A 26,195-nucleotide genomic window follows, 5' to 3' on the forward strand; every position below is an offset into this window, starting at 1 on the left:
TGGTGAACTTCTTTGACGTTTGTCTGACTAAATTGTCAGGCAGTGCCGGTACTTACTACGCAAAGTTAGGTACGCGTTCAAGTGCTTGTGCGTCGTCTGTGTATTTAAAAATACCTTCCCACTGCCTTACTGCGTCTATATTTCTTTCCGAAAAAGAATTGAAATTCCGCGGATCAATTTACTGTTTCCACGAAACAACGTTCCGTCATGCGTAGATAAAGTTACTGACATATTACTGACCGTTATGATGATACTGGTAACGTGCTTGATTTGTTGCTTTGTGATGCTCTGAACATTATTTCAGATATATTTGCTTTGCCCGGCATAAGTGATCATAAGGTTATTGTAGCCGACGCTACATTTCGAAAAGTGTGTGTACCGAAAAAAGAAAGCCCCTAGAACAGTGTATGCATATAACAGGGCTAACTACGCTGCACTAAACCTAGCTCTTGAATCTTACTGTCCTACTTTTGACACATTGACAGATGAGTAAAACGGGGAAGAGTTATGGTGAGTACATAAAGAGAAACTTTTTGAACTTCGTGCTAAACTTGTTCCCGTTCGAACACTCTCTTCCAAAAGTTCAAAAAATAAACCGTGGTTTAACAGGCAACTCAGTTCTTTATTAAGAAAAATGAGAAGAATCTATCGGCTTAGCAAGACTCAGAAATCGGATATTTGCTACGTACAGTTAGCAGAGTTAAAACGTAGTTTTAGAAAGCTCGCTGGATCAGCCAAACAAACATACTTCGCTAGCTTAGGCCAGAAGCTGGTAGACGATCCGAAGGAATTTCGGAAATACGTTAAAAGAAACAGTAAGGAGGACACTTCTGTTCCACCATTGCACTGGTCCGACCGAATTATTATTGATGATTTGAGTAAGGTCGAAATTTTTGTTAATCACTTTTCATCGGTATTTCAGTCTGATTTTTCAGATGCTAGTGCAGTTACAATCAATGGTTTTTCTGTCCAAGTTGACAAAATGTCTGAGGTTGTGTTTAGTGCGACGGGAGTCGAGAGATTATTGTAAGGCTCGAAACACACGAAAGCGAGTGGTCCGTATGATATCCCGGCATCGTTTCTTATTAACTGTCCTGACAATCTGTGTTTATATTTTTGTCGTTTATTTCAAAATTCCTTGAATGACTGCATTGTTCCTGGGGACTGGAAGTTGGCCCGCGTGGTACCAATTCATAAAAGTGGACAGAGGGACAGAGTTGAGAATTATAGGCCAGTGTCGTTAACTAGTATTGTATGCAAAGTGATGGAACTTGTGATTTATAGGAGCATCATGTCTCACCTTGTTGCCAATAACCTTCTTCTTTCTAGTCAGCATGGGTTTCGGCAGGGATTTTCTTGTACGACGCGATTGGTAGAATTTACTCATGACCTTGCCTCGGCTGTCGACAAGCAGCAAAGTGTTGACTGTATACTTTTTGGATTTCAGAAAAGCTTTTGACGTCGTTACGCATAGTCTCTTGATCGCTAAACTTCGATATTACAAATTGGATGATAGGATTATTGCTTGGATAGCTGAGTATCTTCCCTCAAGGCAGATGTCTGTGGCTCTGAACGGTTGTTCCTCTACATACGTTGTTGTGACCTCTGATGTACCACAGGGATCAGTCTTAGGTCTGCTTTTATTTTCGGTGTTCATAAATGACATCACTTTCGGTATCACATCATCATTTAGAATGTTTCCAGATGACTGTATAGTATATAGGGCCATCAATAGCGACCTTGACAAACAAGCACTGCAAAACGATTTAGATTTAATTGCTGTATAGTGTGAAAATGAAAAATGTCGTTAATTGTGAAAAAAAAGCGTCCACGTCACCTTTACCAGGAAGCTCTCGCACTGAAGAAATCATTACACGATTAATAACGCTAATCTTCAACATGTCATAGAATATATATACCTAGGCGTATTTTTCACTGTTGATTTGAGATGGAATAAACATGTCACTTACGTTAGGAACAAGGCGGTAGGAACATTAAGTTTTCTGAAACGTAACTTCAGTAGTTTATCACAAAAACTTAGAGAGTAGCTCTATTTTACACACGTCCGCAGTATACTGGAATATGCGTGCGTATGCTGGGACCCATATACTAAAGAACTTACAGGTAAACTTGAAAGAGTGCAGAATAGAGCAATTTGATTTGTCCTTGGAAATTACGACAGGATGCTTAGTGTGACAGAGAGCAGAAAAACATTAAATTGGGATCTACTTGAATACCGTCGTCAAAACCTCAGATTAAAATTCTTTCACAGCATTTATCGTTTGAGAACAGGGATCATCAGGCAATTGTATTTTCAACCACCCAACTATGTTTCTCAAAGACGCGATCATCAATTAAAAATACGCGAGATTCCTTTTGGGGGTAACGCTTTTCGCTACTCTTTCTTTGTCCGCACTATAAGAGAATGGAACACTCTGCCACCGGAAATATTCTCTATTGATTCAAGTGATGATTTTTTCCATGCTTTATGAATGTTTTTTTTTTGTGTTTGATCATATGTACTGTACCCTCCCTGCTGTAATGCCTTATGGTGAAGCATGTACTTAATAATTAAAAAAAATAGTCTAGTGGCTAAGGTACTCGGCTGCTGACCCGCATGTCGCGGGTTCAAATCCCGGCTGCGGCGGCTGCATTTCCGATGGAGGCGGAAATGTCGTAGGCCCGTGTGCTCAGATTTGGGTGCACGTTAAAGAACCCCAGGTGGTCAAAATTTCTGGAGCCCTCCACTACGGCGTCTCTCATAATCATATGGTGGTTTTGGGACGTTAAACCCCACAAATCAATCAAATCAATATATATATATATATATATATATATATATATATATATATATATATATATATATATATATATATAATAGGCCGAAACCTGAGACGTCTCATTCAACGCCAAAATTAATCACCGATGGCGTCCGGTGGCGTCGGCTTCCCACGTTGACAACGTCAACACGAGTGGTGCAAAAAAAAAAAAAGTTACCGCCGCTGGTGGCATCACCATATGACGCACCAATGACGTCGCAAATCGTTCAGATTGGTCGCGCCATAGTGACGCCACATAACGTGGCGTCGCGGGATGGTATCATGACACGGCGTCCTCGCTTGGTCTAAAGTGTACCGTTAACGGAGGCAGCGTGAAAGCACGTGAAGGGCAGAATGCACTAACATAGCAAAATGAGCTAGCGGCTGAACGTAGTTTGGTACTTAATAGTCTATTCAATAATTGAAAGAAAAGGCAAGCATAATCATTACTGGGATGTAAAATATTGTTTTTTGAATAATTAACCTAAGTCAGGGAAAAGCTAATTTAACTATTACAAAAAAGAAAATACCGGAACTGTCTTTGTAACGAACTCAATTGGTAATACATAAAAAAGTTTATGAAAAATCGTTGGTTCACTGATTATTGAACATGTTCTTGAAGTAAAACATTATGAGTGTCAGGGAAGACATTTTATGCAAAAGAAAGGTTGCATTGGGAAGTGTTTTTTTTTTTTCAATGCGTCTCAAGCTGTGAAGAAGAGCGCATATCATGGGAGCAAAAAAAAAAAAAAGCACGCAGAAATAATTTATCACAGCAACATTTACTGACGAACCTGAGAAATTATTTTCGTGTCCCTCGTGGACGCTACGGTGGCTTAAAATCTTCACAAGCTTTTAATAATGTTCTTGATTAAATGATTGTTTATTCTTCGGCTTCCAACCACTTTATAGAACGCTCTATATATATGAAAGGTAGCGTAATATATTGGTGCTTCGTCCGAACGGACACGTCAGATAGACAGTGCTTCTAAAGTGCTTGTCAAGTACATCCCGGACTTCGTACTAGCAGTGGCTAGAAAGTATACACAAAGTAAATAAAATGCGAGCATAAGTGCCTATTAAGGGATTCATTTATGGTGTTTTCCACGAAGACAGAGAGCTTGGAAATCCCAGAGAGCGAATGGACGTTTGCTGAAAGAAATAAAAAATCTGGTAGAATAAATTACTTTCTCCCAATCTCTTTGTATGGCATGTCGCACATCGAATATTTTAGATTTAGGTGCACGTCGCCAGGCGGTCCAGGTGGTCAAAATTTTCGAAGCCCTCCACTACGGCGTCTCCCATATTCCTATGGTGGTTTGGGGACGTTAAAGCCGAGCAATTATTAGTTGTATTACTCATAATATAACTTTTTGCAGGCTACATGTTTGTTGCCGAGAGAGCCGGAGGCATTTATACGAACAACCAGAGATTGTACATGTGTATGAATTTAGACAACTGCTTTACTTACATTGGGAGATGTGAAACATGTGCTAAGAAAAGTTAATATATCTTGCTGTTGTCTATCCTAAAGCAACATATTTATATATATGTTATATGAGATGCACTTTAGTTTGTGGTTTCGAAAACTTCAAGCACATTGTATTATTTAACATGTGTAATTGTTGCGACGCTGTTAATGCTTAGCTTCTAATTTTTCGGTGGAGTAACATTTGAGAGCGAACTCGAGCTATCTCAACAAGTGTGGTCTGACCACTGAAGTTATTCAAGATGCTTACGGTTTGCATTTTTCTTTTTCTTTTTTTTGCAGTTCAATATGACGTCACCTGTTCGAGCACGGAGATGAAAGTGGTCGTCTTCCTCAACGACTCAGCGTCAGCCACATACCTCGAGAAGCTCAAGGCCTACTCACGTAAGTCAGATTTGCTGCGCGTGATCGGTAGGCTATTTAAGAAATCGTGTTTCTAATTGGCCGGCAACAAAGAGCGATAGGCAGAGAATCGTTAAAGCACGACAGACAATGCACTGAGTCCGTAGTTTTTTCGTACATCAGAGCCTTGCCTGTCATTTTATCACCGTCTCGTTTTTCGCTCGTGTAATAATGATGTGCCCACCAGCCCACTTAGGCGCCCTCCTGATGTGACCTTATAAAAGTAATACTGAGCTGGCAATTGCCTTTCGGACTCATTGAGAGATAGAAAAGGAGTGGTTGACTGGTGATTTGAAGTAAGAAAAGGCAATTATTTCTTTAATTTGTAAGGGAGAATAGCATAGCACAAAACAATTGGCAGCATATCCACGGAGTGAATGATGGAGAGTGGGGCGAAGCATTCGTCCGTCCATTCGTTCTTGCTTCCGTTCGTTCATGCGTCCGTCTGTGTGACCGTCCATGCGTCCATCCGCCCGTCCATGCGTGCGTCTGTTCGTGCGTTCGTCCCTGCGTTCGTCCATGCATCCGACCCTGCGTCCGTTCATGCGTCCGTTCATGCGTCCATCCATGCATCTGTCTGTGTGTCCGTTCGTCCATCTATTCAACACTCCAAGTACCACCATCTCGCATCTTTTCATTATATATTCCCCATATAGAAGCACCGTCATCTAGCGGACATTCCAACGACTAAACGAGAGGTGGCACACGCACACTTTCTTACGGCTTGCGCTCCGGGTCTACTTCCCACCTTTAACCACCTCGAGTTCATGGCATATACTAGTTCACTGTATTCATGGCACTGCGGCCCAACGCTCGCTAAACCTTTCTACAACCAAGGAAGTTACGCCCAGCGAGTATAACGTAGCAACCGTTTCCTGTCAGATAGTGGTCAATGTACATGCCCATGGCTGCTAATGAGAAATGAAAGACAGGAGAATTCGGCTTTTACTTTTTTACGGCTTGCGCTTCGTATCTGCTTCCCACCTTTAACCACCTCGAGTTCATTCATGGTATATACAAGTTCATTGTATTCATGGCACTGCGGCTCAACGCTCGCTAAACCTTTCTAAAGCTAAGGACGTTACACCCAGCGAGTATAATGTAGCAACCCTCTCATGTCAGATAGTGCTCAATGTACATGCCAATGGCTGCTAATGGTGATCGCAGCCTGCGCGTTAACTAAAAGCCGAATGCTCCTGTCTCTCATCCCCCATTAGCAGTCATTGACATGTACATTGAGCACTATTTTTTATTGTTCAAACCCGCACAGAAGAAGTCTCTCACCGGCACCACCTTGGAGGTCAAAATGTTATACTTGTTACATACTACAACGGCTACGAGGGACGAACGGGTGCCGTTATAAAGAGTTTCGCCCCTAAAAGAAACCGGGCGGGGGGGGGGGTAGAAAATAATAATTAATACACTTACAGTGAGAGGTATGGGAAGAGATGAGTCTGAAGGGCCTGCCCTCAGCAATTAGTTGGAGGGGATTCTATAGTGGGAGGGGATTCTATAGTCCGGTATCCCGTAGCTGCCGGGCTGGCCCGGGCTCTAGCCACCAATGCATGTATTAGAAAAGCCGAACAGGACAGCTTCCTAGTCCTCTGGGGTGTAGGGAGGAATGGGGTGGGTAGATTGAATTTGAGGGGAATGCCCACACCTTGTGATAGGTGTCCCAAGACTCGTCCGCACAGAGCGGGTACGCACCCGAAAAGGCCGAATTGAAGTACTCCAGTACTGCCGGGCACAGTACAGTATTGGTAAAGAGACGCAGAAGCCGGCGATCCTCCGCCCTGCCGATGCCTTTACAGGAAAGGGGGGAGGGGTGGTGGTAGAGACTATGAGAGGATTGATAAAGAGAGATGTAATATCTCTAAAGGTGACAGCTGGATTGAAATCGGGTTCCGGAGCTGGACTGCGTATGGGTCTATGCCCGGTGAGTTAGCGCGCGGGTGGCAGCCTTGGTGCGTAACACAAATTTTATGAACAAGCAGCCGAGCAGCACTATAACCCCGCAGTCACCATGGTGGCCATTACTCACTTCGTATTAAGAGGGCTCGGACTCAACAAATTCTGAAAACAAGACTTCTCTGCCTGTCCCCCCCTTACTCCTGTAAAGCTTTCACTACCTCAATTAGGGTATTACTGCAAAAAAGCCAGCTTTACAAAAAATTCTGTACTTGGGCTGAGGAGTTAAGGTAAGATGTGGTGATGCGTTGCTTGCATGTAAGAAATGATTTCGAAGTTTTCTGTACGGTGTGAAGAACGCACTGCATACGAGACACCTATAGTTTACACTTTGCTCGGACAGGTTCAGAGAAACACTTACGTGCTCTGCATTAGGAAAGCGTTAGCATAGACGGAACAAAAAAAGCTTCGGGGAAAGAGATAATGAAGTAAACAAATGAGCGGTGTGACACACAGTTGTCCTAGCAAGATAATATTAGTCGGTAATTAAAGAAGTTCAGGGTACATACTATATGTATCTCTTACATCTTGTACTTCTACATATTGTTACTTCTGGCGGTAATATAGCTAGGCTATGCGTCGTTCTGAAATGACTTTTTCGTTTACATTTGCAAAACAAACGCGAAAGACTTTTCTACCTTCCTTGATGTAAGTCACACTGTTTCGAACGTGTTCATTAGCATGGGTACGCAAATTAACGAACGTAAATACCGCATACAGATAACGCTTATTAGCGAATTGTGTGTTTTCCTGGCAGCATGCCCACGCTTACCTATAAAAAAAAACATTAGTTCAATATGATGGGAAAAGAGTAAACTTGCAAATTTCGCAAGGCTAGGCCTGCCGTCTACCTACAACTTTCTAAACTTATTTCTAATGTGTTTCAGAAATAGAAGGGATCCACTGATGCCGAAAGAATATATCTGAATGCAACTGCAACTTCATTTTCATTACATTGACAAACAAATAATATGCGTTCATTTTTATAGGTCTAATACATTACATTACATTTCACTCAGTTCTTTCGCACGGTGTCGCCGGATATCGAACTATGTGACGCCTTCCTGTTCAGATTCTAAAATTTCAGCTTCCGTGTGAGTCCAATCGCCTAATTTAGCAAGTGAGGTTTTAAAAGCCGTGATGTCGAAGTACACAAGAGTATAGCTTTATTATCTGGAGCCAAGATATCAGACACATATTCGTGCATTGTTGTCACTGCACTAAAACAATCATGCTTGTAACTGGAAGAATAACCGAGAACGGAACTGAATGCGACTTAGCCTTAAGTCTAAGAACAGCATAAGCACTTAACCGTATTGCGATATGGGTTCCTATATAGAAGCAGTATCATCGCAGTTACGTTGGGACGCGAACGAATGAGTTTCAGAGGATGAATAGAACTTCCATATCATTGTCTTCCACCCATTAAAGTATAAAGAAAAGAAGAAAGCTTGTAGCGTGTAAGGTTAGCATGAAAGCCTCTGCTAAGCGCGCCCTCGCCAGGCGCTATCACATACTTACTTTTTACCTTTGAGTAGGTGGCTTATTGTGAATAAAGCAGCTGAACATTGTTGTTTGTAGCAGCAATGTTATTACGTTCCACGATATATATACACTAAATGGGAGAAAAGGGAACTAAGCAGCACCTAGTAACGGCTACTATGAGGCGCATTATGTGCGCCGGCCCTACAGGAAGGATGGAACAGAAAGTTTAGCGGTACAAAGAAGTGAACAAAATACAATAGAGAAACAACATGACAGCGTACGATGATTACAAAGAAACAGAATAGTAATGAGAAATTAGTGTAGCATGGAAAGACTGCTGCGGGTATAGCGCTATATTGTACAAATTGTTTAAAAAACTGCTTTTCAAGGTAATACATGCAGCTAGAAGAAACTGCTTGGTTGGTCAGCTTTGGAGGTATTAGTGAAGAAGCAAAGTGATGCAAAAAAGTCAATCACACAAGAAATGAAGGCAAGCGCTTATGTTTGATCCAATTTATTGTGTGAGTTCCAGTTCGTTGCATTGATTTGCCTCTTAATACATAATACATGCAGCGGGTGATACACTCGTACCTTTGCTAACCTGCCACTGCTTCGTCTTTTTGGATCAGATCGGTGTCTTTGAACAATGTACTTCCTTTTATACGTACACCTGGACGGTGTGTCAGGCTGTCTAGTTGTAAAGCTGCATCGTTGCACGTAAGAGGAAACGGGCTTGAAACGATCAGGTGTGCCTCGTACAGCAGGATGATACAGCTCACAGTCTTTGGCCCTTGTTTCTTGAATCACTGATGTTGAGGCACTAGCATGAAGAAAATCAAGGCAGATGGCAAATCGCGTCAATGTTCGAAAGATTGAAAATTGCTGCCTTTGATCTAGAATGGATGCGGCAGTGTTCATGGTGCCTCCTCGCTGTGTATACTTTTGAAACTGTAGCAGGCCATCTCTGTTCTCAGATTGACTTAATTGGAAAGGGTTCACTGTTACGGTCTTTCAGGTAACATGTTTAAGCTAGCTTGAGAGGAAAAAAGAAACTGTAGATAAATGATACAGTGCTGTGTCTTAGAATAATTAAGAGCCTCAGTCATTGAAACGCAAAATAAAACCAACCGCTTTATTCTCTTTTTGAATGAGAAACGAAGCTTAAACTCATTAGGTGCCTAATTAGAGTCCTTCCTTTGATTTTTTTGAGCAGCATCTAACTTGGAGACACGTTTCTGTTTTTAATCGTGTCGACTCAAATTATTCGTTGTATGCAATCAAGTATAAAAAGTTTCATCCTGAACGCGAACTCTTTCCGTGTCACTGCTTTTTCTTTAAGGATTGATTAAATGCTTCTACCTGGTATTTTAAAGGTAGCGCGTTAAACTAAACGGTGTTCCTTGAATGGCAAAGTAAAGCCCATTATGCAGTGAGACTGTTTTTTTTTGTTTGCAAAACGCTTTAGCGAAGACAAGTTTGCTTACGCTGCAAGCGTGTAATGCAAATATTAGGAGCGCATTGAACAGCATTAGACGACCGGAGAATGTCACGAGTATGGAAATGCCACCTAATAAAGAAAGATGGCAACGACATCGATGTGAGATCCAGTCTCGAGCAACCAAGTTGGCTTGAACATCTGTGTTTTATAATCTATGGCGTCGCCAATTTTCCTTGTGGATATGAGATACTTTCCCTTATAGTTAACAGTACAGAGCAAAGCAAAACAAAACCTGTGTGCTCAGGGAAGCGTTAGCCTTTCTAATGCTGACCGCGTACTGCTGAATAAATACTCCTTGTAAAATAATTTAAATAAGCATGCCATTGTTCACTATACCTGCCTATCCACTTATAGTGAGGACATTTGTTTCTCCGAATTAAGGGATACATGTTTATAACAGACAGCATATGCTTGCGAGTTTTTAATGGCTTTCTTAGTAAGGGGAAGAAAGCGAGGCAGGACGAAGTTGCTATCGTGTTAGTGCACATAATCCGCTATTGGTATTGTGGGTTTTTGGACGTGGTGAAACGTTCTTGAACACAGAGTGTCGCATGTGCCTAGCCGAACTTCGTGCTCAGAAGCTTTTTATCTCTTAAAACTTCGACCTTTTTCCGCACTTCTGCTCTATTTGAGAGATAACATGAAGTGGTTTGCGAAGAATAAAGCAATGTGAGTGTCAATGAATGCAATATATGTAGCTAAGTGTTAACTAAAAAAAAACTCAAAAGATCAACCTGGCCCAACACACTGCACATCGACAGCAGTCATAGACCTATGGACTTCTAGAGTGATGTATATATATATATATATATATATATATATATATATATATATATATATATATATATATATATATATATATATATATATATATATATATATATATATATATATATATATATATATATATATATATATATATATATATATATATATATATATATATATATATATAGATAGATACGGCGGAAAGAAGTGTATATGAGGGCTAGTTTTCTGTGTTTCACACGATATTATTCAGATGTAACAGCCAATAAAGCCAAGGAAAGTATAGGGGAAGAAATTAGACCGAATTGTAATGTAACTAGGAAGAACAAAAAGTGGGTGAAAAGATTACTTGCCTTACACAGGAACCGAACCTGCCACCTTCGAATAACGCGTTCGATGCTCTCTCTCTCTCTCTCTCTCTCTCTCTATATATATATATATATATATATATATATATTGTACCGAAGCATAGTGGCGCCAGCTCTGTGCCAGCGTGAAAGAAGACGTTGACGTCCGTGTGTGGCTCGTGCTTGCCGGGTTCCTGCCTGTACCAGCTTGTTGCGGCTAACGTTTCTGGAATAATAACCTGTGTCGCAACCTTGCTCGTTGCATTTGGTGGAAACGTGCTGGGTAACGTCCTGGAGCTCCGCAGCCGTAAGCTACCATCTCAGTCCACGATGACCGAGCGCGTCGATCCCCCACGAGGCTCTTCCACGCTGCCACCCGTCATGTGTTCTGGTGTACTTCGTCTGCGTGACCCACCAGTATACAACGGCACTGAAGATCAAGATGTCGAGGACTGGCTGGCAGAGTACGAGCATGCCAGCGCGATTAACAAGTGGGATGACCCTGCGAAGCTGATTCACGTCATCTTCTACTTGACGGATTTGGCCAACCTATGGTTCACCAACCACCAAGCCGACATCTCCACCTGGTCGGTTTTCAAAGAGGCCGTCACCTCGTTTTTCGGTCGTCCAGCCATGCGTAAGCTTCGCGCTGAACTGGGACTGCGGGGACGATTTCAGCGAAATGGTGAGAGCTTCACAAGCTACATTGAGGATGTGATCAGCCTCTGTAGGCGAGTTGATGCCAGGATGACGGAGGCTGACAGAATAAAGAACATAATGAAAGGCATTGATGACGACGCTTTTCATATGCTTGTGGCCAAAGACCCACAGACCGTCACGGCCTTGATTCAGTTATGTCAAAGTTTCGATGAGCTGCGCAAGCAATGAGTTTCTACACGTCGCGCTAATACGCAGACAGCTGATATTTCGGCCTTGGAGTGCAAAAGCAGTGGCCCCGACTACAGCGTGTTAATGCCTCAAATTCAACAGTACATCCGGGAGGAAGTTGCTCGACAGCTCTCTCTTGTCGCCACCATCAACGAGACCCCCACAACACTGGACCACTCACTTCGCCGTGCTATTCAGACGCAAGTTGCCGAGGCTCTCCCTTCGCCCACATCCCCAATATCAGTGGCTGCACCGCTGACTTATGCAGAAGCCGTCCGCCGACCTTCTGCCCAACCGCCGCTCCCTTCATACAGTCCAGCCACCAACTACTACAGGTCACCAGTTTCAGTTTATCCGGTAAATCGGCCCATTCCACCACCTCGAGCACCTGTCAACTCTTGGCGTACTCTGGATAACCGGCCCATCTGCTACAACTGTGGTATTCCAGGACATGTCGCGCGCTACTGTCGTCGCCGTGGATTCTATTTTAATGATGTGCAGCATTCCGGCAACATACCTCGGCCATCAGAATCCCATGTGACACCTGATTCGCATGACCCCCGCTCACGTCGACCTGACTTCAGCCGACGTCGATCTCCTTCACCCCGTCTTCGGTCTCCTTCCCCCATGCTTCGCCGTTCCAACCACGCCCAGGAGGAAAACTAACAGTCGCAGTTCCTGAGGCAAGAGCTGCGCCACCGACGAAATTTCCAAGGCCTCATCTATCGCCCCCTAACGAGATTGCCGTGTTTGTGGACGGTTTCGCCACAACTGCTCTTGTCGACACAGGTGCCGCTATTTGTATAATCAGTGAAGTGTTATGCCGCAAACTGCACAAAGTGACGACTCCACTGGTTGAAATTTCTTTACGCACGGCGAGTTCGCAACACGTCCAACCTTCTGCCACATGCACTGCTCGTGTTGTGATTCAAGGAGTGCTTTACATCGTAGAATTTGTCGTCCTTCCGCATGCGTCTCATGAAATCATCCTGGGATGGAACTTTCTTTCCGCTAATCATGCGGTTGTCGACTGCGCTCGTGCTCAACTCGTTTTGTTTCCATTCAGCACGACATTCATAGATCTCCCTCGCTCACCCAAAAAGGTGATCGTCGCCGCTGACGTCGTCATTTCTGCTTTTTCGGTCACCGCGGTATCTCTTTTGTGCAACTCCGTTTCCGATTCAACTGCCCTATTTATGCCGTCACAAGAATGCGCTCGTCGCCGGAACCTTGTCGTCCCGTTTGCCGTCATAACACTTGCCGATGGCTCCAGTGCCGTGTACGAGTGCAATCCGTTCCCTTGTCCCGCTACCTTATTGCATGGCGAATGCATTGGGAGTCTTGACACTTATGATGACATCTTTCCTTTCGATGCCCGTTCTGATACGACACCGATGTCAGTGGATGCTGTCACAGCTGGCACCGCACCCTCACTACCTGACGAAGACGTTCTGTTGCGCAGCGTAGACACCGGCCTTACGCAAGACCAGCGCAATCAGCTCATTCAACTACTTGACCGTTTCCGCGCCTCCTTCGACCACGGACAACCTCCCTTGGGACGCACGTCAGTTGTCGCTCACCATATCGACACCGGTCATCATACTCCACTTCGTCAGCGCCCTTACCGCGTCTCGCAGGCCGAGCGTGACGTCATCACTCAACACGTCGACGAGAGGCTGCAACGTGGTGTTATTCAGCACTCACACAGTCCTTGGGCTTCGCCAGTGGTCCTCGTGCGAAAAAAGGATGGCTCCATCAGGTTTTGCGTGGATTATCGTCGACTAAACAACATCACACGCAAGGATGTTTATCCCCTGCCACGCATTGATGACGCCTTGGATTGCCTTCAAGGTGCGGAGTTTTTCTCTTCACTGGATCTGCGCTCTGGATATTGGCAAGTACCAATGGCTGAACCAGACCGTCCAAAAACGGCGTTTGTGACCCCTGACGGCTTATATGAATTTAATGTAATGCCCTTCGGTCTTTGCAATGCGCCTGCGACTTTTGAAAGAATGATGGACAGTGTCCTCAGGGGACTTAAATGGCACATCTGTCTTTGCTATTTAGACGACATAGTTGTATTCTCGGCGAATTTCGAAACTCATCTTTCCCGTCTGGAACAAGTTCTCCAGTGCCTTACGGCAGCCGGGTTGCAACTTAACTTCAAGAAATGTCGTTTTGGCGCCCGCAAACTCACAATTCTCGGCCACGTCGTTTCAAAAGAAGGAATATCGCCAGATCCTGCCAAACTGCGTGCCGTTGCCGAGTACCCCAAGCCTACTACCCTAAAGGAGCTTCGTAGTTTCATAGGCTAGTGTTCCTATTTTCGGCGTTTCATTCACAATTTTGCCTCTATAATTGCCCCTCTGACTCAGCTTCTCTCCCATAGCACGGACCTCTCTGGCTCGAATTCCCACTGCGATGAGGCATTCACGGCGCTACGCCGGCTACTCATCTCTCCGCCAGTTCTCCGCCACTTCGATCCCAATGCACCCACTGAAATTCACACGGATGCAAGCGGTGTCGGCCTCGGTGCCATTCTCGCTCAACGCAAGGATGGCTGCGACGAGTACGTTGTCGCCTATGCCAGCCGTACATTAACGAAGGCAGAGTCCAACTATTCCGTCACGGAAAAGGAGTGCTTGGCTATCATTTGGGCTATAGGAAAATTTCGCACCTACCTTTACGGACGCCAGTTTGATGTTGTCACAGATCACCATGCCTTATGCTGGTTAGCGTCCATGAAAGATCCTACTGGCCGCCTCGCTCGTTGGGCTTTACGCCTTCAGGAATACGATATCCGTGTTGTTTATCGCTCAGGACGCAGACATTCAGACGCTGATGCACTATCCCGTTCTCCACTGCCTCCTGACCTTGCCTGCTTATCAACTGCCATTTTCGATTCGTCATCGTTGAGCATCACTGACATGCCATCCGAACAGCGCAAGGATCCCTGGATCAATTCTTTGCTCGACGTCCTCTCTCACAGTTCGTCAGAAACGACTTCACGCTCCCTGTCTCGTCAAGCAAGACACTTTGCTGTCCGTGAAGGCTTGTTGTATCGCCGCAATTACGTGACGGATGGCCGTAGGTGGCTCCTTGTCATCCCTCGTCATTTGCGTTCGGACATCTGCGCTGCCTTTCACGATGACCCCCAGTGTGGCCACGCTGGAGTATTTAAGACTTACTCTCGCCTTCGTCTAAGATACTACTGGCGCGGCATGTATCGGCACGTTCGCCAGTACGTTCGGTCATGCACCACGTGTCAACGACGCAAGACGCCTTCTCACAGCACTGCTGGCCCTTTGCAACCCTTAACCTGCCCAGCGAGACCATTCGACCGCGTCGGAATTGATATTTATGGTCCTCTACCCAACTCTCTTCGAGGCAACCGGTGGATTATCGTCGCCGTGGATCATTTAACACGCTACGCTGAAACATCTGCGCTGCCTGCTACCACTGCGAAAGACGTTGCGTCCTTTCTTCTTCACCATCTCATTTTGCGACACGGTGCACCTCGTGAATTACTCAGTGACCGTGGACGCGTGTTTCTCTCGAACGCCGTCGACGAGCTACTCAAGGCATGTCGCACTGTCCATAGGAAATCCTCGGCATACCATCCCCAAACCAATGGCATGACAGAACGCTTTAACCGTACCCTTGGAGATATGCTTGCCATGTACGCCTCTGACGACCACACTAATTGGGACCAAGTGCTCCCTTTTGTCACGTACGCGTACAACTCTGCGCCACAAACAACCACTGGCTTTTCTCCTTTCTTCCTTCTGTACGGACGTGAGCCATCATGCTCCATGGACACCATTCTCCCTTACAGGCCTGATGTTTCCGGAGCGACGCCTGTTTCCGAAGCAGCTGCTTATGCCGAAGAGTGTCGTCAACTCGCTCGCTCATTTACCGCACAAGACCAATGGCGCCAGAAAACTGACCACGATTCCTCTGCGTCTACTGTACACTATAACCCAGGAATGCTGGTTTGGCTCTGGGTCCCGTCTACCCCTCCCGGTCTTTCCCCGAAGCTTTCGTCGAAATACCATGGCCCCTACCGTGTGGTGCGGCAAACATCTCCTGTCAACTATGAAGTTGAGCCCATTGATCCACCCTCGAACCAACGCTGCCGTGGGCGTGAAACAGTACACGTATCACGCCTCAAACCGTGCTATGACCCCCTTGTCGTGCCCTTTCCCTAGGTCGCCAGGTTGGCTCCTTTCTGCGCGGGGAGTAATTGTACCGAAGCATAGTGGCGCCAGCTCTGTGCCAGCGTGAAAGAAGACGTTGACGTCCGTGTGTGGCTCGTGCTTGCCGGGTTCCTGCCTGTACCAGCTTGTTGCGGCTAACGTTTCTGGAATAATAACCTGTGTTTTTACGCAACCTTGCTCGTTGCAATATATATATATATATATATATATATATATATATATATATATATATATATATATATATATATATATATATATATATATATATATATATATATACATATATATATATATATATATATATATATATATATATATATATATATACACACATATATATATATATATATATATATATATATATATATATATATATATATATATATATATATATATATATATATATGTGTGTGTGTGTGTGTGTGTGTGTGTGTGTGTGTGTGTGTGAATGACTCAATTGTCATTACCATCGGTTTACACTTCTGCTGTTTTAGATAACCAGTACAACCAGCCCTTCTAGTGGCAGGTGGCATAATATGTATAAGAGCAAGAAAAAATCTTGCAGGTACTTATGGTGCATCTTGTCAGTTATTCAAGTCTTTCAGATAAACGAAAACCATTTGGAACAAGTATTCAGAGGCTGTGGCTTTTCTCTTTCTATCTACATATTCATTACTCCTGAGAGCAAATGAATGAATGAATGAATGAACCAATGTGTTTACATATGTTTGCATTATACCGAGGAGCAATCATGATGAGTTTTCTACATCCGCCCTCTTTCAGTTCCTCTCATCTTTTGCGTTAGAACATGTATTCATCGCATGCTTTACAATAATGTCATCGCGTCTGCGTTGTTCGAATAACTTAGCTTGTAGTGACCTAAATTTACCGTTCATTCAGTTCAGCATTCTCCAATCGCGACCTCCACATTGACACTTAATCTGTAGTTACATAGATCCATTTCGAGTTGCGACACGACACTGTTGCCGTCTCCGATGACTAGGTTCTGGCGTCTGTTTTGGGACATTGATTTGAGGCTTGGCTCATTTCGTTTAGCTGAGAAATATCTTCGAACACAATTGTGTTAACTTACTAAGGCTACAGTGGCATGTCTCGCGTAAGGCGCTTCCCTTCTCCTTCATCGAACTTGCATTTCAGCTCGCGGCACTCACAGGATGCACGTCGAGAGGATTTCCTTTAAGACTTTTTCGGAGGCCTCTCACGCTGACTATGGAGCCGTGATCAACATTTGACAGGATTCCCATCGCTTGCTTCGAGGTCGACGACTACGTATCAGCGTTCGCCAGGCGACCCGCCGCGGCAGCTTCCCGACTCCGTGACCAAGCGTGCTCGAGTGTCTCGAGCGTCGTGCGCCTCGGCTGCCGTGAGGGATTGGGGGGTTCCGGTCGGCGCACAAGAAGAAACGGTGAACGAAGTATAACACTCTAGTCGACCGACCGCAAGCAAACAATTTTCGTACGACGAGTGGTCCCTGAGGAGAGCTCGTTTTTCACGCTCCTCTCGGAGGACATTACGTACGAACGCCGACTATACGAGGCATGGGATTAGACGGGTGATTGATGCCGAACCTCCCCCTCCTCGTGGATTGAACCAGCATTCGCCTGCGCTTTCTCTCGCGTTGCTTCAATAATTTCGCGATGAGCAAACCTGACATTGAAAGAGGAGGTGCCACGTGCCGCTGCTATGGAAGCGAGAACCTGACCTTACTGCACGTTTCTGTAGCTTGAGCCTATTCCGGTGCATAGCTCGGCTAGGGATTAAGATAAAGTTAATGGAACAGGACTACCGAGATGCTGAATTTAAGACACGCGCGTCCTCTCGATATACTCACGCAGGAGTTTAGAAACTACTGCCCCCATCTGGATTTGTTTGATTGTGTTTTAATGCTATGGAAGGCGCTTCGTGTGTGAATTTGGAAGTAGGATTAGGTGCAATGAAACTTGCCTCAGGTCTGCTTAGCATGGTTGTTTCAAGGGTTGATTGATTGGCGTGAATTAACACTTCGAAGCAACAAGGGCTTCGCTGGCTGGGCAGAGCCGAGAATGAATCCTTAATCTTGCGCGTTCTATTAATGCGCACGCAGAAATTGGCACGTGGACGTTGATACACTTAGCCATTGTAATAATACCGGCGGCGCTGCAGGGAATATAGACTTGTGGTATTGGTGCTGATACATTCAGTTGACATTCAAATTGTACAATAAAAAGTGAAAAATATTGTGCACACATTTTAGTATGTATGTAGGTGTCTGATAGCGGATCTATACTGAGGTTTCAATAATTTTTAAATCTCACTTATTAATTAGAAAGAATATAGATGAGCTAAACAAGTACACAGCGCTCATTTTAAATAACACTACATATTGTAAAACTCTGTCAGTTGTGCCGCCGTGGTGATCCAGTGACCAAGACCCTCGGTTGCTGCCCCGCAGGTCGCAGGACCGAATCCCTGCGGTGGCTGCTGCATTTTTGATGCTGTCGAAAATGCGGTAGGCCCGTGATGATATGTGGGGTTTAACGTCCCAAAACCACCATATGATTATGAGAGACGTCATGGTGGAGGGCTACGGAAATTTTGACCACCTGGGATTCTTTAACGTGCGCCCAAATCTGAGCACACGGGCCTACACCATTTCCGCCTCCATCGAAAATGCAGCCACCACAGCCGGGATTTGAACCCGCTACCTGCGGGTTAGCAGCCGAATACCTTAGCCACTAGACCACCACGGTGGGGCGCGGTATGCCCGTGTTGTGAGATTTGGGTGCACCTTGAAGAACCCCAGGTGTTCAAAATTTTCGGTGCCCTCCACTACGGCGTCTCTCATAATCATGTGGCGGTTTTGGGACGTTAAACGCCAGATAATATTATTATTCTAAGCTCCGTCGGTTGAAATAGCTTGTCATTGTCTGTGCAGGGAACGAATGCAGTTCATACGTTGTGAATTAGATATGGATGAGGTTGCGCAGATAAAAACGCCAGGCCTGCGCGTAAGGCGCAGCACAGTCACAGCGAAAGCTGGAAGAGCGGCCTTTCAGAACATTTTCTAAACACTCACGGGGTAATTACTGCAAGTAGACTTGCTTGATAGCCACTACGGCATCATTAGTAAAATGTTTTGGTACAAGGCCGGCATTCTCTAAGCTATTTTTCGATTTTTCATAACCTGAAAAGTGTGATATTCGCTGAACACTTGCAAGGAATTTTCTGCGAATTGTTCATGCAGTGGCCGACGACGATGAGGAATTATGCCTGAAGTGGGTATGCGCCACAGTTAATATGTGAACAAGAACAAGCTTTTGTAATGGGCTGGAGCACTGGACGACCCACTGGTTAGGCTATTCGCACTGTGAGACGACAGGTTGTTCTTTCGCCGTTTTATAACACTTTATAAGTCGTATTAACGTGATCGCTTTCCTGACATCAAGCCTACCTAAGGCCAGTTTGTCAACAAGCCCCAAAAACCAGTGTGTCTGTCTGCTGGGTGTCAACCCAAGATCAGAACTTGGTAGGGAGACCACCTGGGCACGCCGAGTGCTGATGGCATCCTCTTTTTCAATCAAGGAAAAAACAACGGTGTGGCTCAGTTGTAGAATACTGGACTGGCACCCAGCGGACCTGGGTTCGAGCACCACTGTCTCATTGGTGCAAGTTCTTTTTTTTTGTAATTTCGCGCGATGTGGTTACGGACACCGGCGGCGGCGGTGGTAGACAACTACAGTGGCGCGTGATCTCATAATAGCTTTCAGTTGTGATCTCATAACAGCTTTCGCTGTAAAAACGTGCGAGGTATCTGAAATTACAAAAAAAAAAAAACGAGCTAGACCTTTAAGACATGACCTTGATATTGATATCTCAGATCTGTATGAAATACAAGTTTTATCAACACTATGATATTGAGAGTAGTTTTGTTTTATCGGGAATTTCATGAATGTTGCGCATTTGCATCTCTCTTAACTTTCGATGCGATTGTTATTAAACAGACTTGAAAATGACGTTCTCGCACTACGGAGGCGCAAAGTATTTTTCTTTTTGTTCACTGGCCAAGGATAGCGTGAGAAGATGCAGCGATTCGTTCTAATGACAAAGTTTTTAGTCAGCGCGAGTAGCGACACCTCGCGAGAAGCGCTGAATAGGAAAAAAATTGGCCCCGTATCTGCATGTAATCTGCAAATGTCGTCGAAAGACGATAGTCTTGCGTGTGGAGAGAGTGAACAAGACATTTATTTGATGTTTTGCGCAAGAAAATTAGTGAATGGTATTCTGGAGACGCTGCGTTAGAGTGCCTCGAGCTTGCAGCGGAGGCGAATGAGCGCATCAAGTTACGTAACACGTGAGACATGAACGCCACCTGGCAGTTGTCTTAGGAAACAAAGTGCGTGGCTCTGAGACGGCTGTGTGCGCCCGTCTCAGAGGTGATAAGCTGTAGAACGCGAGGCGACGGGTAGGTGCCACCACCATCTCGTCTTAGCAAAGCGTTGGAAACACTCCGCGTTCCGGGCAAGCGTTGCATCGTCAGCGCAGCGTGATAAGTGCTACGGTCCTTAAAATTACTTATGTATGCCTTTTCTAGTAAGAGATGCACATGCAGAATATATACGTGTTGTTATGGTGCCCTAGACATGCGCAATAACTGCTTTTTCGTTGACAATTGCACAAGCATGAACTCTCAACCTTGAGAACATAAGTGGGCGCTGCGGATGAGATCAGCCGTTTTGGTTATTGTTAAGAGCAGACAAACAGACAAACGTACAGGCAGACAGACAGACCAACATTTTTCCGTCGAAGGTCCCCAAGAAAGACTATCGTCTTTAAAAGGGCCAAGTTAGTTTGTTGAACTGTAGCATGCAAGCTCGGCCCCACCTTGAAACACTGTAACGGGGAGAAATCAGGGGCAGCATTTTTTGTACGCTTTTCAGACACGCTCTTGCTCGTCGATTGGCGTAACTTTTCTTAAATTTACACCGCAGATTGTCAGCCACGAGTGTCGCCAGGAAAAGCAACGTTCATCCTGCCCTTAGACAACATCTATGCTTGCGGAACAACAAGAATGCACAACAAGCTCACGGTAAGTGACCTCGCCTGCCAAATTGGCATGGCTGCGCAGGGTAGCAAACCGGCTGCCTATGGGCTGGTTAACCTCCCTGCCGTTCTTTTTCTCCTATTTTCCTTCCTGAATCCTTAACATGAAAATTTAAAAGTGTGAACAGGCAGTTGCTTCTTAAAAACGCTAACTTTTCTCGCCTCTGTGCATACTTCTTCTTCTTGTAGTTGTTCTTGTTCTACCACTACTACTACTACTACTGCTACTACTACTACTACTACTACTACTACTACTACTACTACTACTACTACTACTACTACTACTTCTTCTTATTCTTCAAAAACAATAATGATTCAGAAATAAAATGACGATTGAAATGAAGAAGCTCAGCGAGTGAAGCTCAATAATAATGAAAAAAGGCAGAAGGGGTAGCGGTTATGCGTGAAGAACTACATAAAGATAAAATGGTATTTATCACTAAATTAACAAGGAAAATAGGCAAGCTTTATTGCCTGTCGAGCATTGTTGAAGTATGCCTTCTTATGTTATGCATAGACAAGTGTGACTTCAGGGAGTTTTTTTTTTATTGAAAAAAGCAATTGAAGTTTATTGATGGATTTTATTCATATTTGTAAGAAGCGTACTATACCTAATCATTAAATAGCAAAACTCGAAGAGCAAAGCCTGCCGAATCAACGTGAATTTGTATGAGGCATATTCTTAGCGATGCTTACTCAAACTATCGCTCACTCCTTTATCGCTCGAATTCATAGCTGTACCCTCAAGTTAAGCTCCCGCTTGCAGCGTTGTTGACAATCTCGCGACGCAGCCCTTTTGTATCGAGCCTGATAGACGACGAGCAGCGAGGACACACTTCCAATCTATGGCGTTGCCTTGTTTGAGTTTGTCAGGCGTTATTGCACGGAAGACTGTTTACGGGAGGCAACGCAGGCACACGTACATGAATCAATGTTGACCGTGCGTGTTGTAACGGAGGGTCTCTCTTTCGTAAACACCCGTCGAAATCTCATTTGTAAAAACGTTCTTAAAGGGTGACGCGCTTTCGCCCTTATCTTGGATAGTGTGCCACCCACGCGAAAAATCTTTTTCGCAGAGCTCTGCCGGCCCACGTTGAAACTGAGACGTCAGGAAGATTTGTGGGGGCGAAATTTAAGAAATAAAAATAAAACAACAAATAATACCCTGCCTGCTGCACTGAAGTACCTGTTGCGCTACCGATTTAAACAAAAAAAAAATGAATAAGACAACAGTGAAACGGTAATTTCGAAGAAGAAAAGAAAGAAAAGAAATAAAGTATGATGCACCACCATCGTTGCCAAATCACCTGCAAGGTGACGAGCGAGGAACTCAGTGACATACCGTACAAAACGGAGACGACAGAAGCGGTTTGTCTGTCAATGTTTTAAGTATAGTGGCCCTTCCTGTCTGCTTTGTAAGTGGACTCGACTCGTCTCGCCAGCGCGACACGAGACACTGCTCCGCCTTGTAGGCGCAGATTCCCTGACCAATAGGGCTGCATTCATTGTTACGCTAGTTACGTGCACTTTTGCGAAAGCTGTGACAGCGCGAAGGGCACCGCAATGAGCCACAAGGAGCGGTAGTTGAAGCTTTTGTACGTGTAAATATAGTGTTGGAGTTAAAGCTGTTACATAGGAAATTAGGTTAACTTTGGGGGAAGTGCTTGCTCGTTGGGCTGCCCGATCTCTGTGCAGAAGTTAACTGGTGAACTAAGCCGTAGAAGTAACATTATTTGCACAGGGGGGGTTACAGATGTTACTATGTCTTGTGTGTTTTCGGTTTTACAGCGAAAGCTGTTCTGAGATGACAACAAGGCTCGCGTCCACAGGAAGACCAACAGTGAGACATTTAAAGGCGCAGGTAGATTTATATTGGTGAACTACTCGCATTTAGAGGTCGGGTAAACACAGCAACCTGAAACCATATGGACGCGCAGGGTGGTTTTGGGTTGCTGTATTATTTGGCTCATTCGGTAATTGCGCACAAATGCAGGTAGTCTAACCGACATGCGATGAGTGGTTTCCGGTTAGTTTGCTCATGTGTGTGCAGTATTTTTTCGTTTCTGTCTCACTCCACAGCGCATCTTTATTTTGAAAAAGCGGGACCCCTGAAGCAACGCACTCACGTATATTGATTTTCTATTCCATGTGCACAAATATACGCATTGCAGTAGTGCACGGATGGTTGTTGGAGAACATCAAACTCATAATAAAATTCAGCGACTCAGCACTCTGTTCATATGGTTAGCCAGTGTAGCTCAAACGTGCGTCTCAGGTGTTTATCACTAGCTTAATATCAATTGTTCAGTAGTCTTTCTCTTCCTTTAATAAATGGAGAATGACGTTGTAAACGGTGCACCAAATGGCGTGCTCAAATTTCCATTTCATTAGTTAGCAATTTCTCTATATTTGCTCCTTTTCTTCTTCATCTTTAGTGGACTTGTGTTGGGCAGGGAAGCTCGCCCAGTGCTCTGACAGATATGAGCTAGGAGATAGAGAGATAGAGAGATACAAATTCATTTCGCAAAATTGCACTTTTCACGGTGGTGGGAAGGCGTTTCCGTGCACATCGGACTGAATAATTTTAGTTCCACCTTTTCATATAAAACTTCGCTGTGATAATGCCACCAAATCATGCTGACTGCACTTGTTTATGCAGGGCCAATGGATCTACTACCACCGAATAATGGTGGAGACGCCCGGTGAGGAGACGCAAGTCATTCTCGCCAAGTGCGTCCTTCCAGGGGGTTTCAACCAAAGCATCACGTCTCGCGGACGCTCTCGTCGAGAATCGCTTCCATTCGACCTCATCGAGCCCGAGTAAGTGGTGATCGAGTCGACTTAGTCAGCGTAGACTCTAGAACATTCTTTGCTCCTATTGTGTTAACACCTGCTAGTGACAGAGGTCGTGCGACTGACAGCGACCTGCGTCGAAGTGGTTACATATTGAATAGCGCAAAAAAAAAAAAGACTTAAAAAAGATATTCGTAAAATGCGCTGGTTTGAAACACACATTTATTTGTGCCACTTCCAACTTTTTGCCCCCCCCCTTTTTTTTAGCGCTAGTCAACGAGCCAACATGCAGCTTTACCCCAGCCCGCCCAACTCTCCACTTTCGGTTACTCAAACTGACCAATGCTGCCATCGGCAAGGGCGACAGGCTTGTCACCAAGAAAAAAAAAACAAAAGAAAAATAAGTTTACACTAGCCGTGTAAAGCTTAAGAATCAGTGAAGCTAGTTGACCATAAGGGCATTAACGTGGCCTTGTTCGCCGATGGTCTTTCCTCGGCGTGGGCAAAAGAGAGTTGAAGAACAGCCTGTCACAGATCAAGCTAGAAGGCCTGAACTCCAGCGCCAGTACTAACGTGCCTGGCTGGCTGGGACACCCCTCGTAGAAACGCAGGCTTTTCTTTGCTCGTAGTCGGCTCACGTGGCGGGCAAAATCGGCGCGGTGGCTACGCATACTGTCCCTGTCGGTGGGCGCGCGTGAGCAGCAGTGGCGCGGAGGGTATCCTGTCGACACCCTACGTTTTCATTCAAGCTATAAGAGATTCGCTCTTGGTCAGCACACACCTTGCTTGTGCACCACAGACATGTTCAGTAGAATTGCGACTAAAAAAAAAGCGCAACGGGCGTCTCGTTGAATGCCCAACCATCAGGGTGACTTTATAAAACGATAAACGAAAACGCCCTGCCTATGCTGCGATATAATCGCAGCTGACTCATGACACTGGAATGAAGATGCACTTTTAAAGTGACAAAATAAAGCTGTTAATTCGTAGACAGCGGGACTAGTTGGTTTTGGTAACAGCTATGTACGTGCCATATGCTGGCGACCAGGACAAGGACGAGTTGGGGGCTTTCTACTCGACCGTGTAATCTTCGCCTGTATCATACGCTGTATAGCTATAAAAGAGAGCTGCTTGCCCAGCGAAGCGTATACGTTTGGGGGGACTATGTATGCTTCCGATTGCTTTGTGACCAGCTGAATCATGCGATCTTTGCGAGTCACTGGGGCGAACATTATTTTTTATAGTATGGCGCACTCGTTGTGTCAGTACTACGGTTCGTGGAACTTTCACATGGACCGTGTTCTTGCGATGTTTTTCGTTGACTGCTAAGCGCGAAAAAACAGCGCTTTGTGACGTTGCTTTTGCTTATATGCTATTTTATCAGATTTGAGCTAATTAATGATCCCCTATTGCAGGCACCTGAACATCACTGAGTATATCGAGGCCCGGGCACCTGTACCCTACCTTGACGTGGCGATCCGGCAAAATGGTCGCGTGCTGGACACTACCCTCAACGTACAGCCCGGAACGCCGCTAGAAATGCTTGTATTTTTGGACCCAAAGAGCAGAGGTATGACTACTGCCTAATTACTTGCGCCTGTCTTAAATCGCAAGAAGTCGGCCGAATTTTAAGTCTTCAGTTTAGACGTTTATTTTATTAGGCACACAAATGTGTGGGCTAGTCAGCACGCTTATCGCTGGAGGCTAATCACTTAGCGTCATAACACCGTTTTTTTTTTGCATTTATTTATATTTGGGGTCAAACTGTTACTAATCTGCAGCTTCACCTCAAAGGTGAAACCACTGGCTAGGTGTAGCATTGAGATTCGATTCACGGACGGTGTTCTAAACATGCGCATGTGGGACCATACCAATAAATGCTTCGACGTTGGTCGTTATAATAGCGTAAGTTGTGAAGGAAAGATTTTATTTGCGGGTAAGCTTACAGGAAATGTTCCGGACTTTAGAACAGCTGCTCTAGAAACATCAACGATTGAATAGTGTATCCGCCATACATTTGCATAGAGCGTACGTATGAATATGAGATGCCCAACGGTGACAGAGATGGCAACAATTTGCCTGAAATTCCCGTAAATATGGTCGGTATCGTAATATTTAATCTATTTGAAACTCATGTGTGAATGTGAAACCCTATTCAAAGTACTGTAGGTCACTCATGGGTACTTGCATTGCGAAACCGTGTTGCGATACTGTCACGAGACTTGTAAACGAGGTCGAACAGATGTTTGTTCACAGGGGATGGACCGCCAGTGCATGCCGGTACTGCGCGCCGCTCTCCTCTTCACCGTTCTGTTGTTGTTGCTGCCGCTGCTGTTCGTTCACTAGATTTAACCCACTGTAACAATATCATACTTACGTCCACTGCTACATAGGACTTGCAGGGCGAAATTTACATCTGGG

At 44.8% G+C, this 26,195-nt stretch overlaps 1 protein-coding gene across 2 annotated transcripts in view; it reads left to right on the plus strand.

Moving 5' to 3' along the window:
• The first annotated feature begins 4,590 nt into the window (after window positions 1–4,590).
• Window positions 4,591–26,195, plus strand: part of LOC119171904 (Zona pelucida superfamily protein qsm) — a 41,032-nt gene continuing 19,427 nt past the window's right edge. For both annotated transcript variants that reach the window (XM_075885679.1, XM_075885678.1), the window contains exons 1-4: window positions 4,591–4,692; window positions 20,870–20,967; window positions 23,641–23,801; window positions 25,190–25,344. In XM_075885679.1, the coding sequence (XP_075741794.1) occupies window positions 4,623–4,692; window positions 20,870–20,967; window positions 23,641–23,801; window positions 25,190–25,344 (484 nt within the window). In that variant the 5' untranslated portion in view covers window positions 4,591–4,622. The remainder of the gene's footprint in view (window positions 4,693–20,869; window positions 20,968–23,640; window positions 23,802–25,189; window positions 25,345–26,195) is intronic.

Source organism: Rhipicephalus microplus, unplaced genomic scaffold (assembly GCF_043290135.1).
Source record: "Rhipicephalus microplus isolate Deutch F79 unplaced genomic scaffold, USDA_Rmic scaffold_241, whole genome shotgun sequence".
NCBI lineage: Eukaryota > Metazoa > Arthropoda > Arachnida > Ixodida > Ixodidae > Rhipicephalus > Rhipicephalus microplus.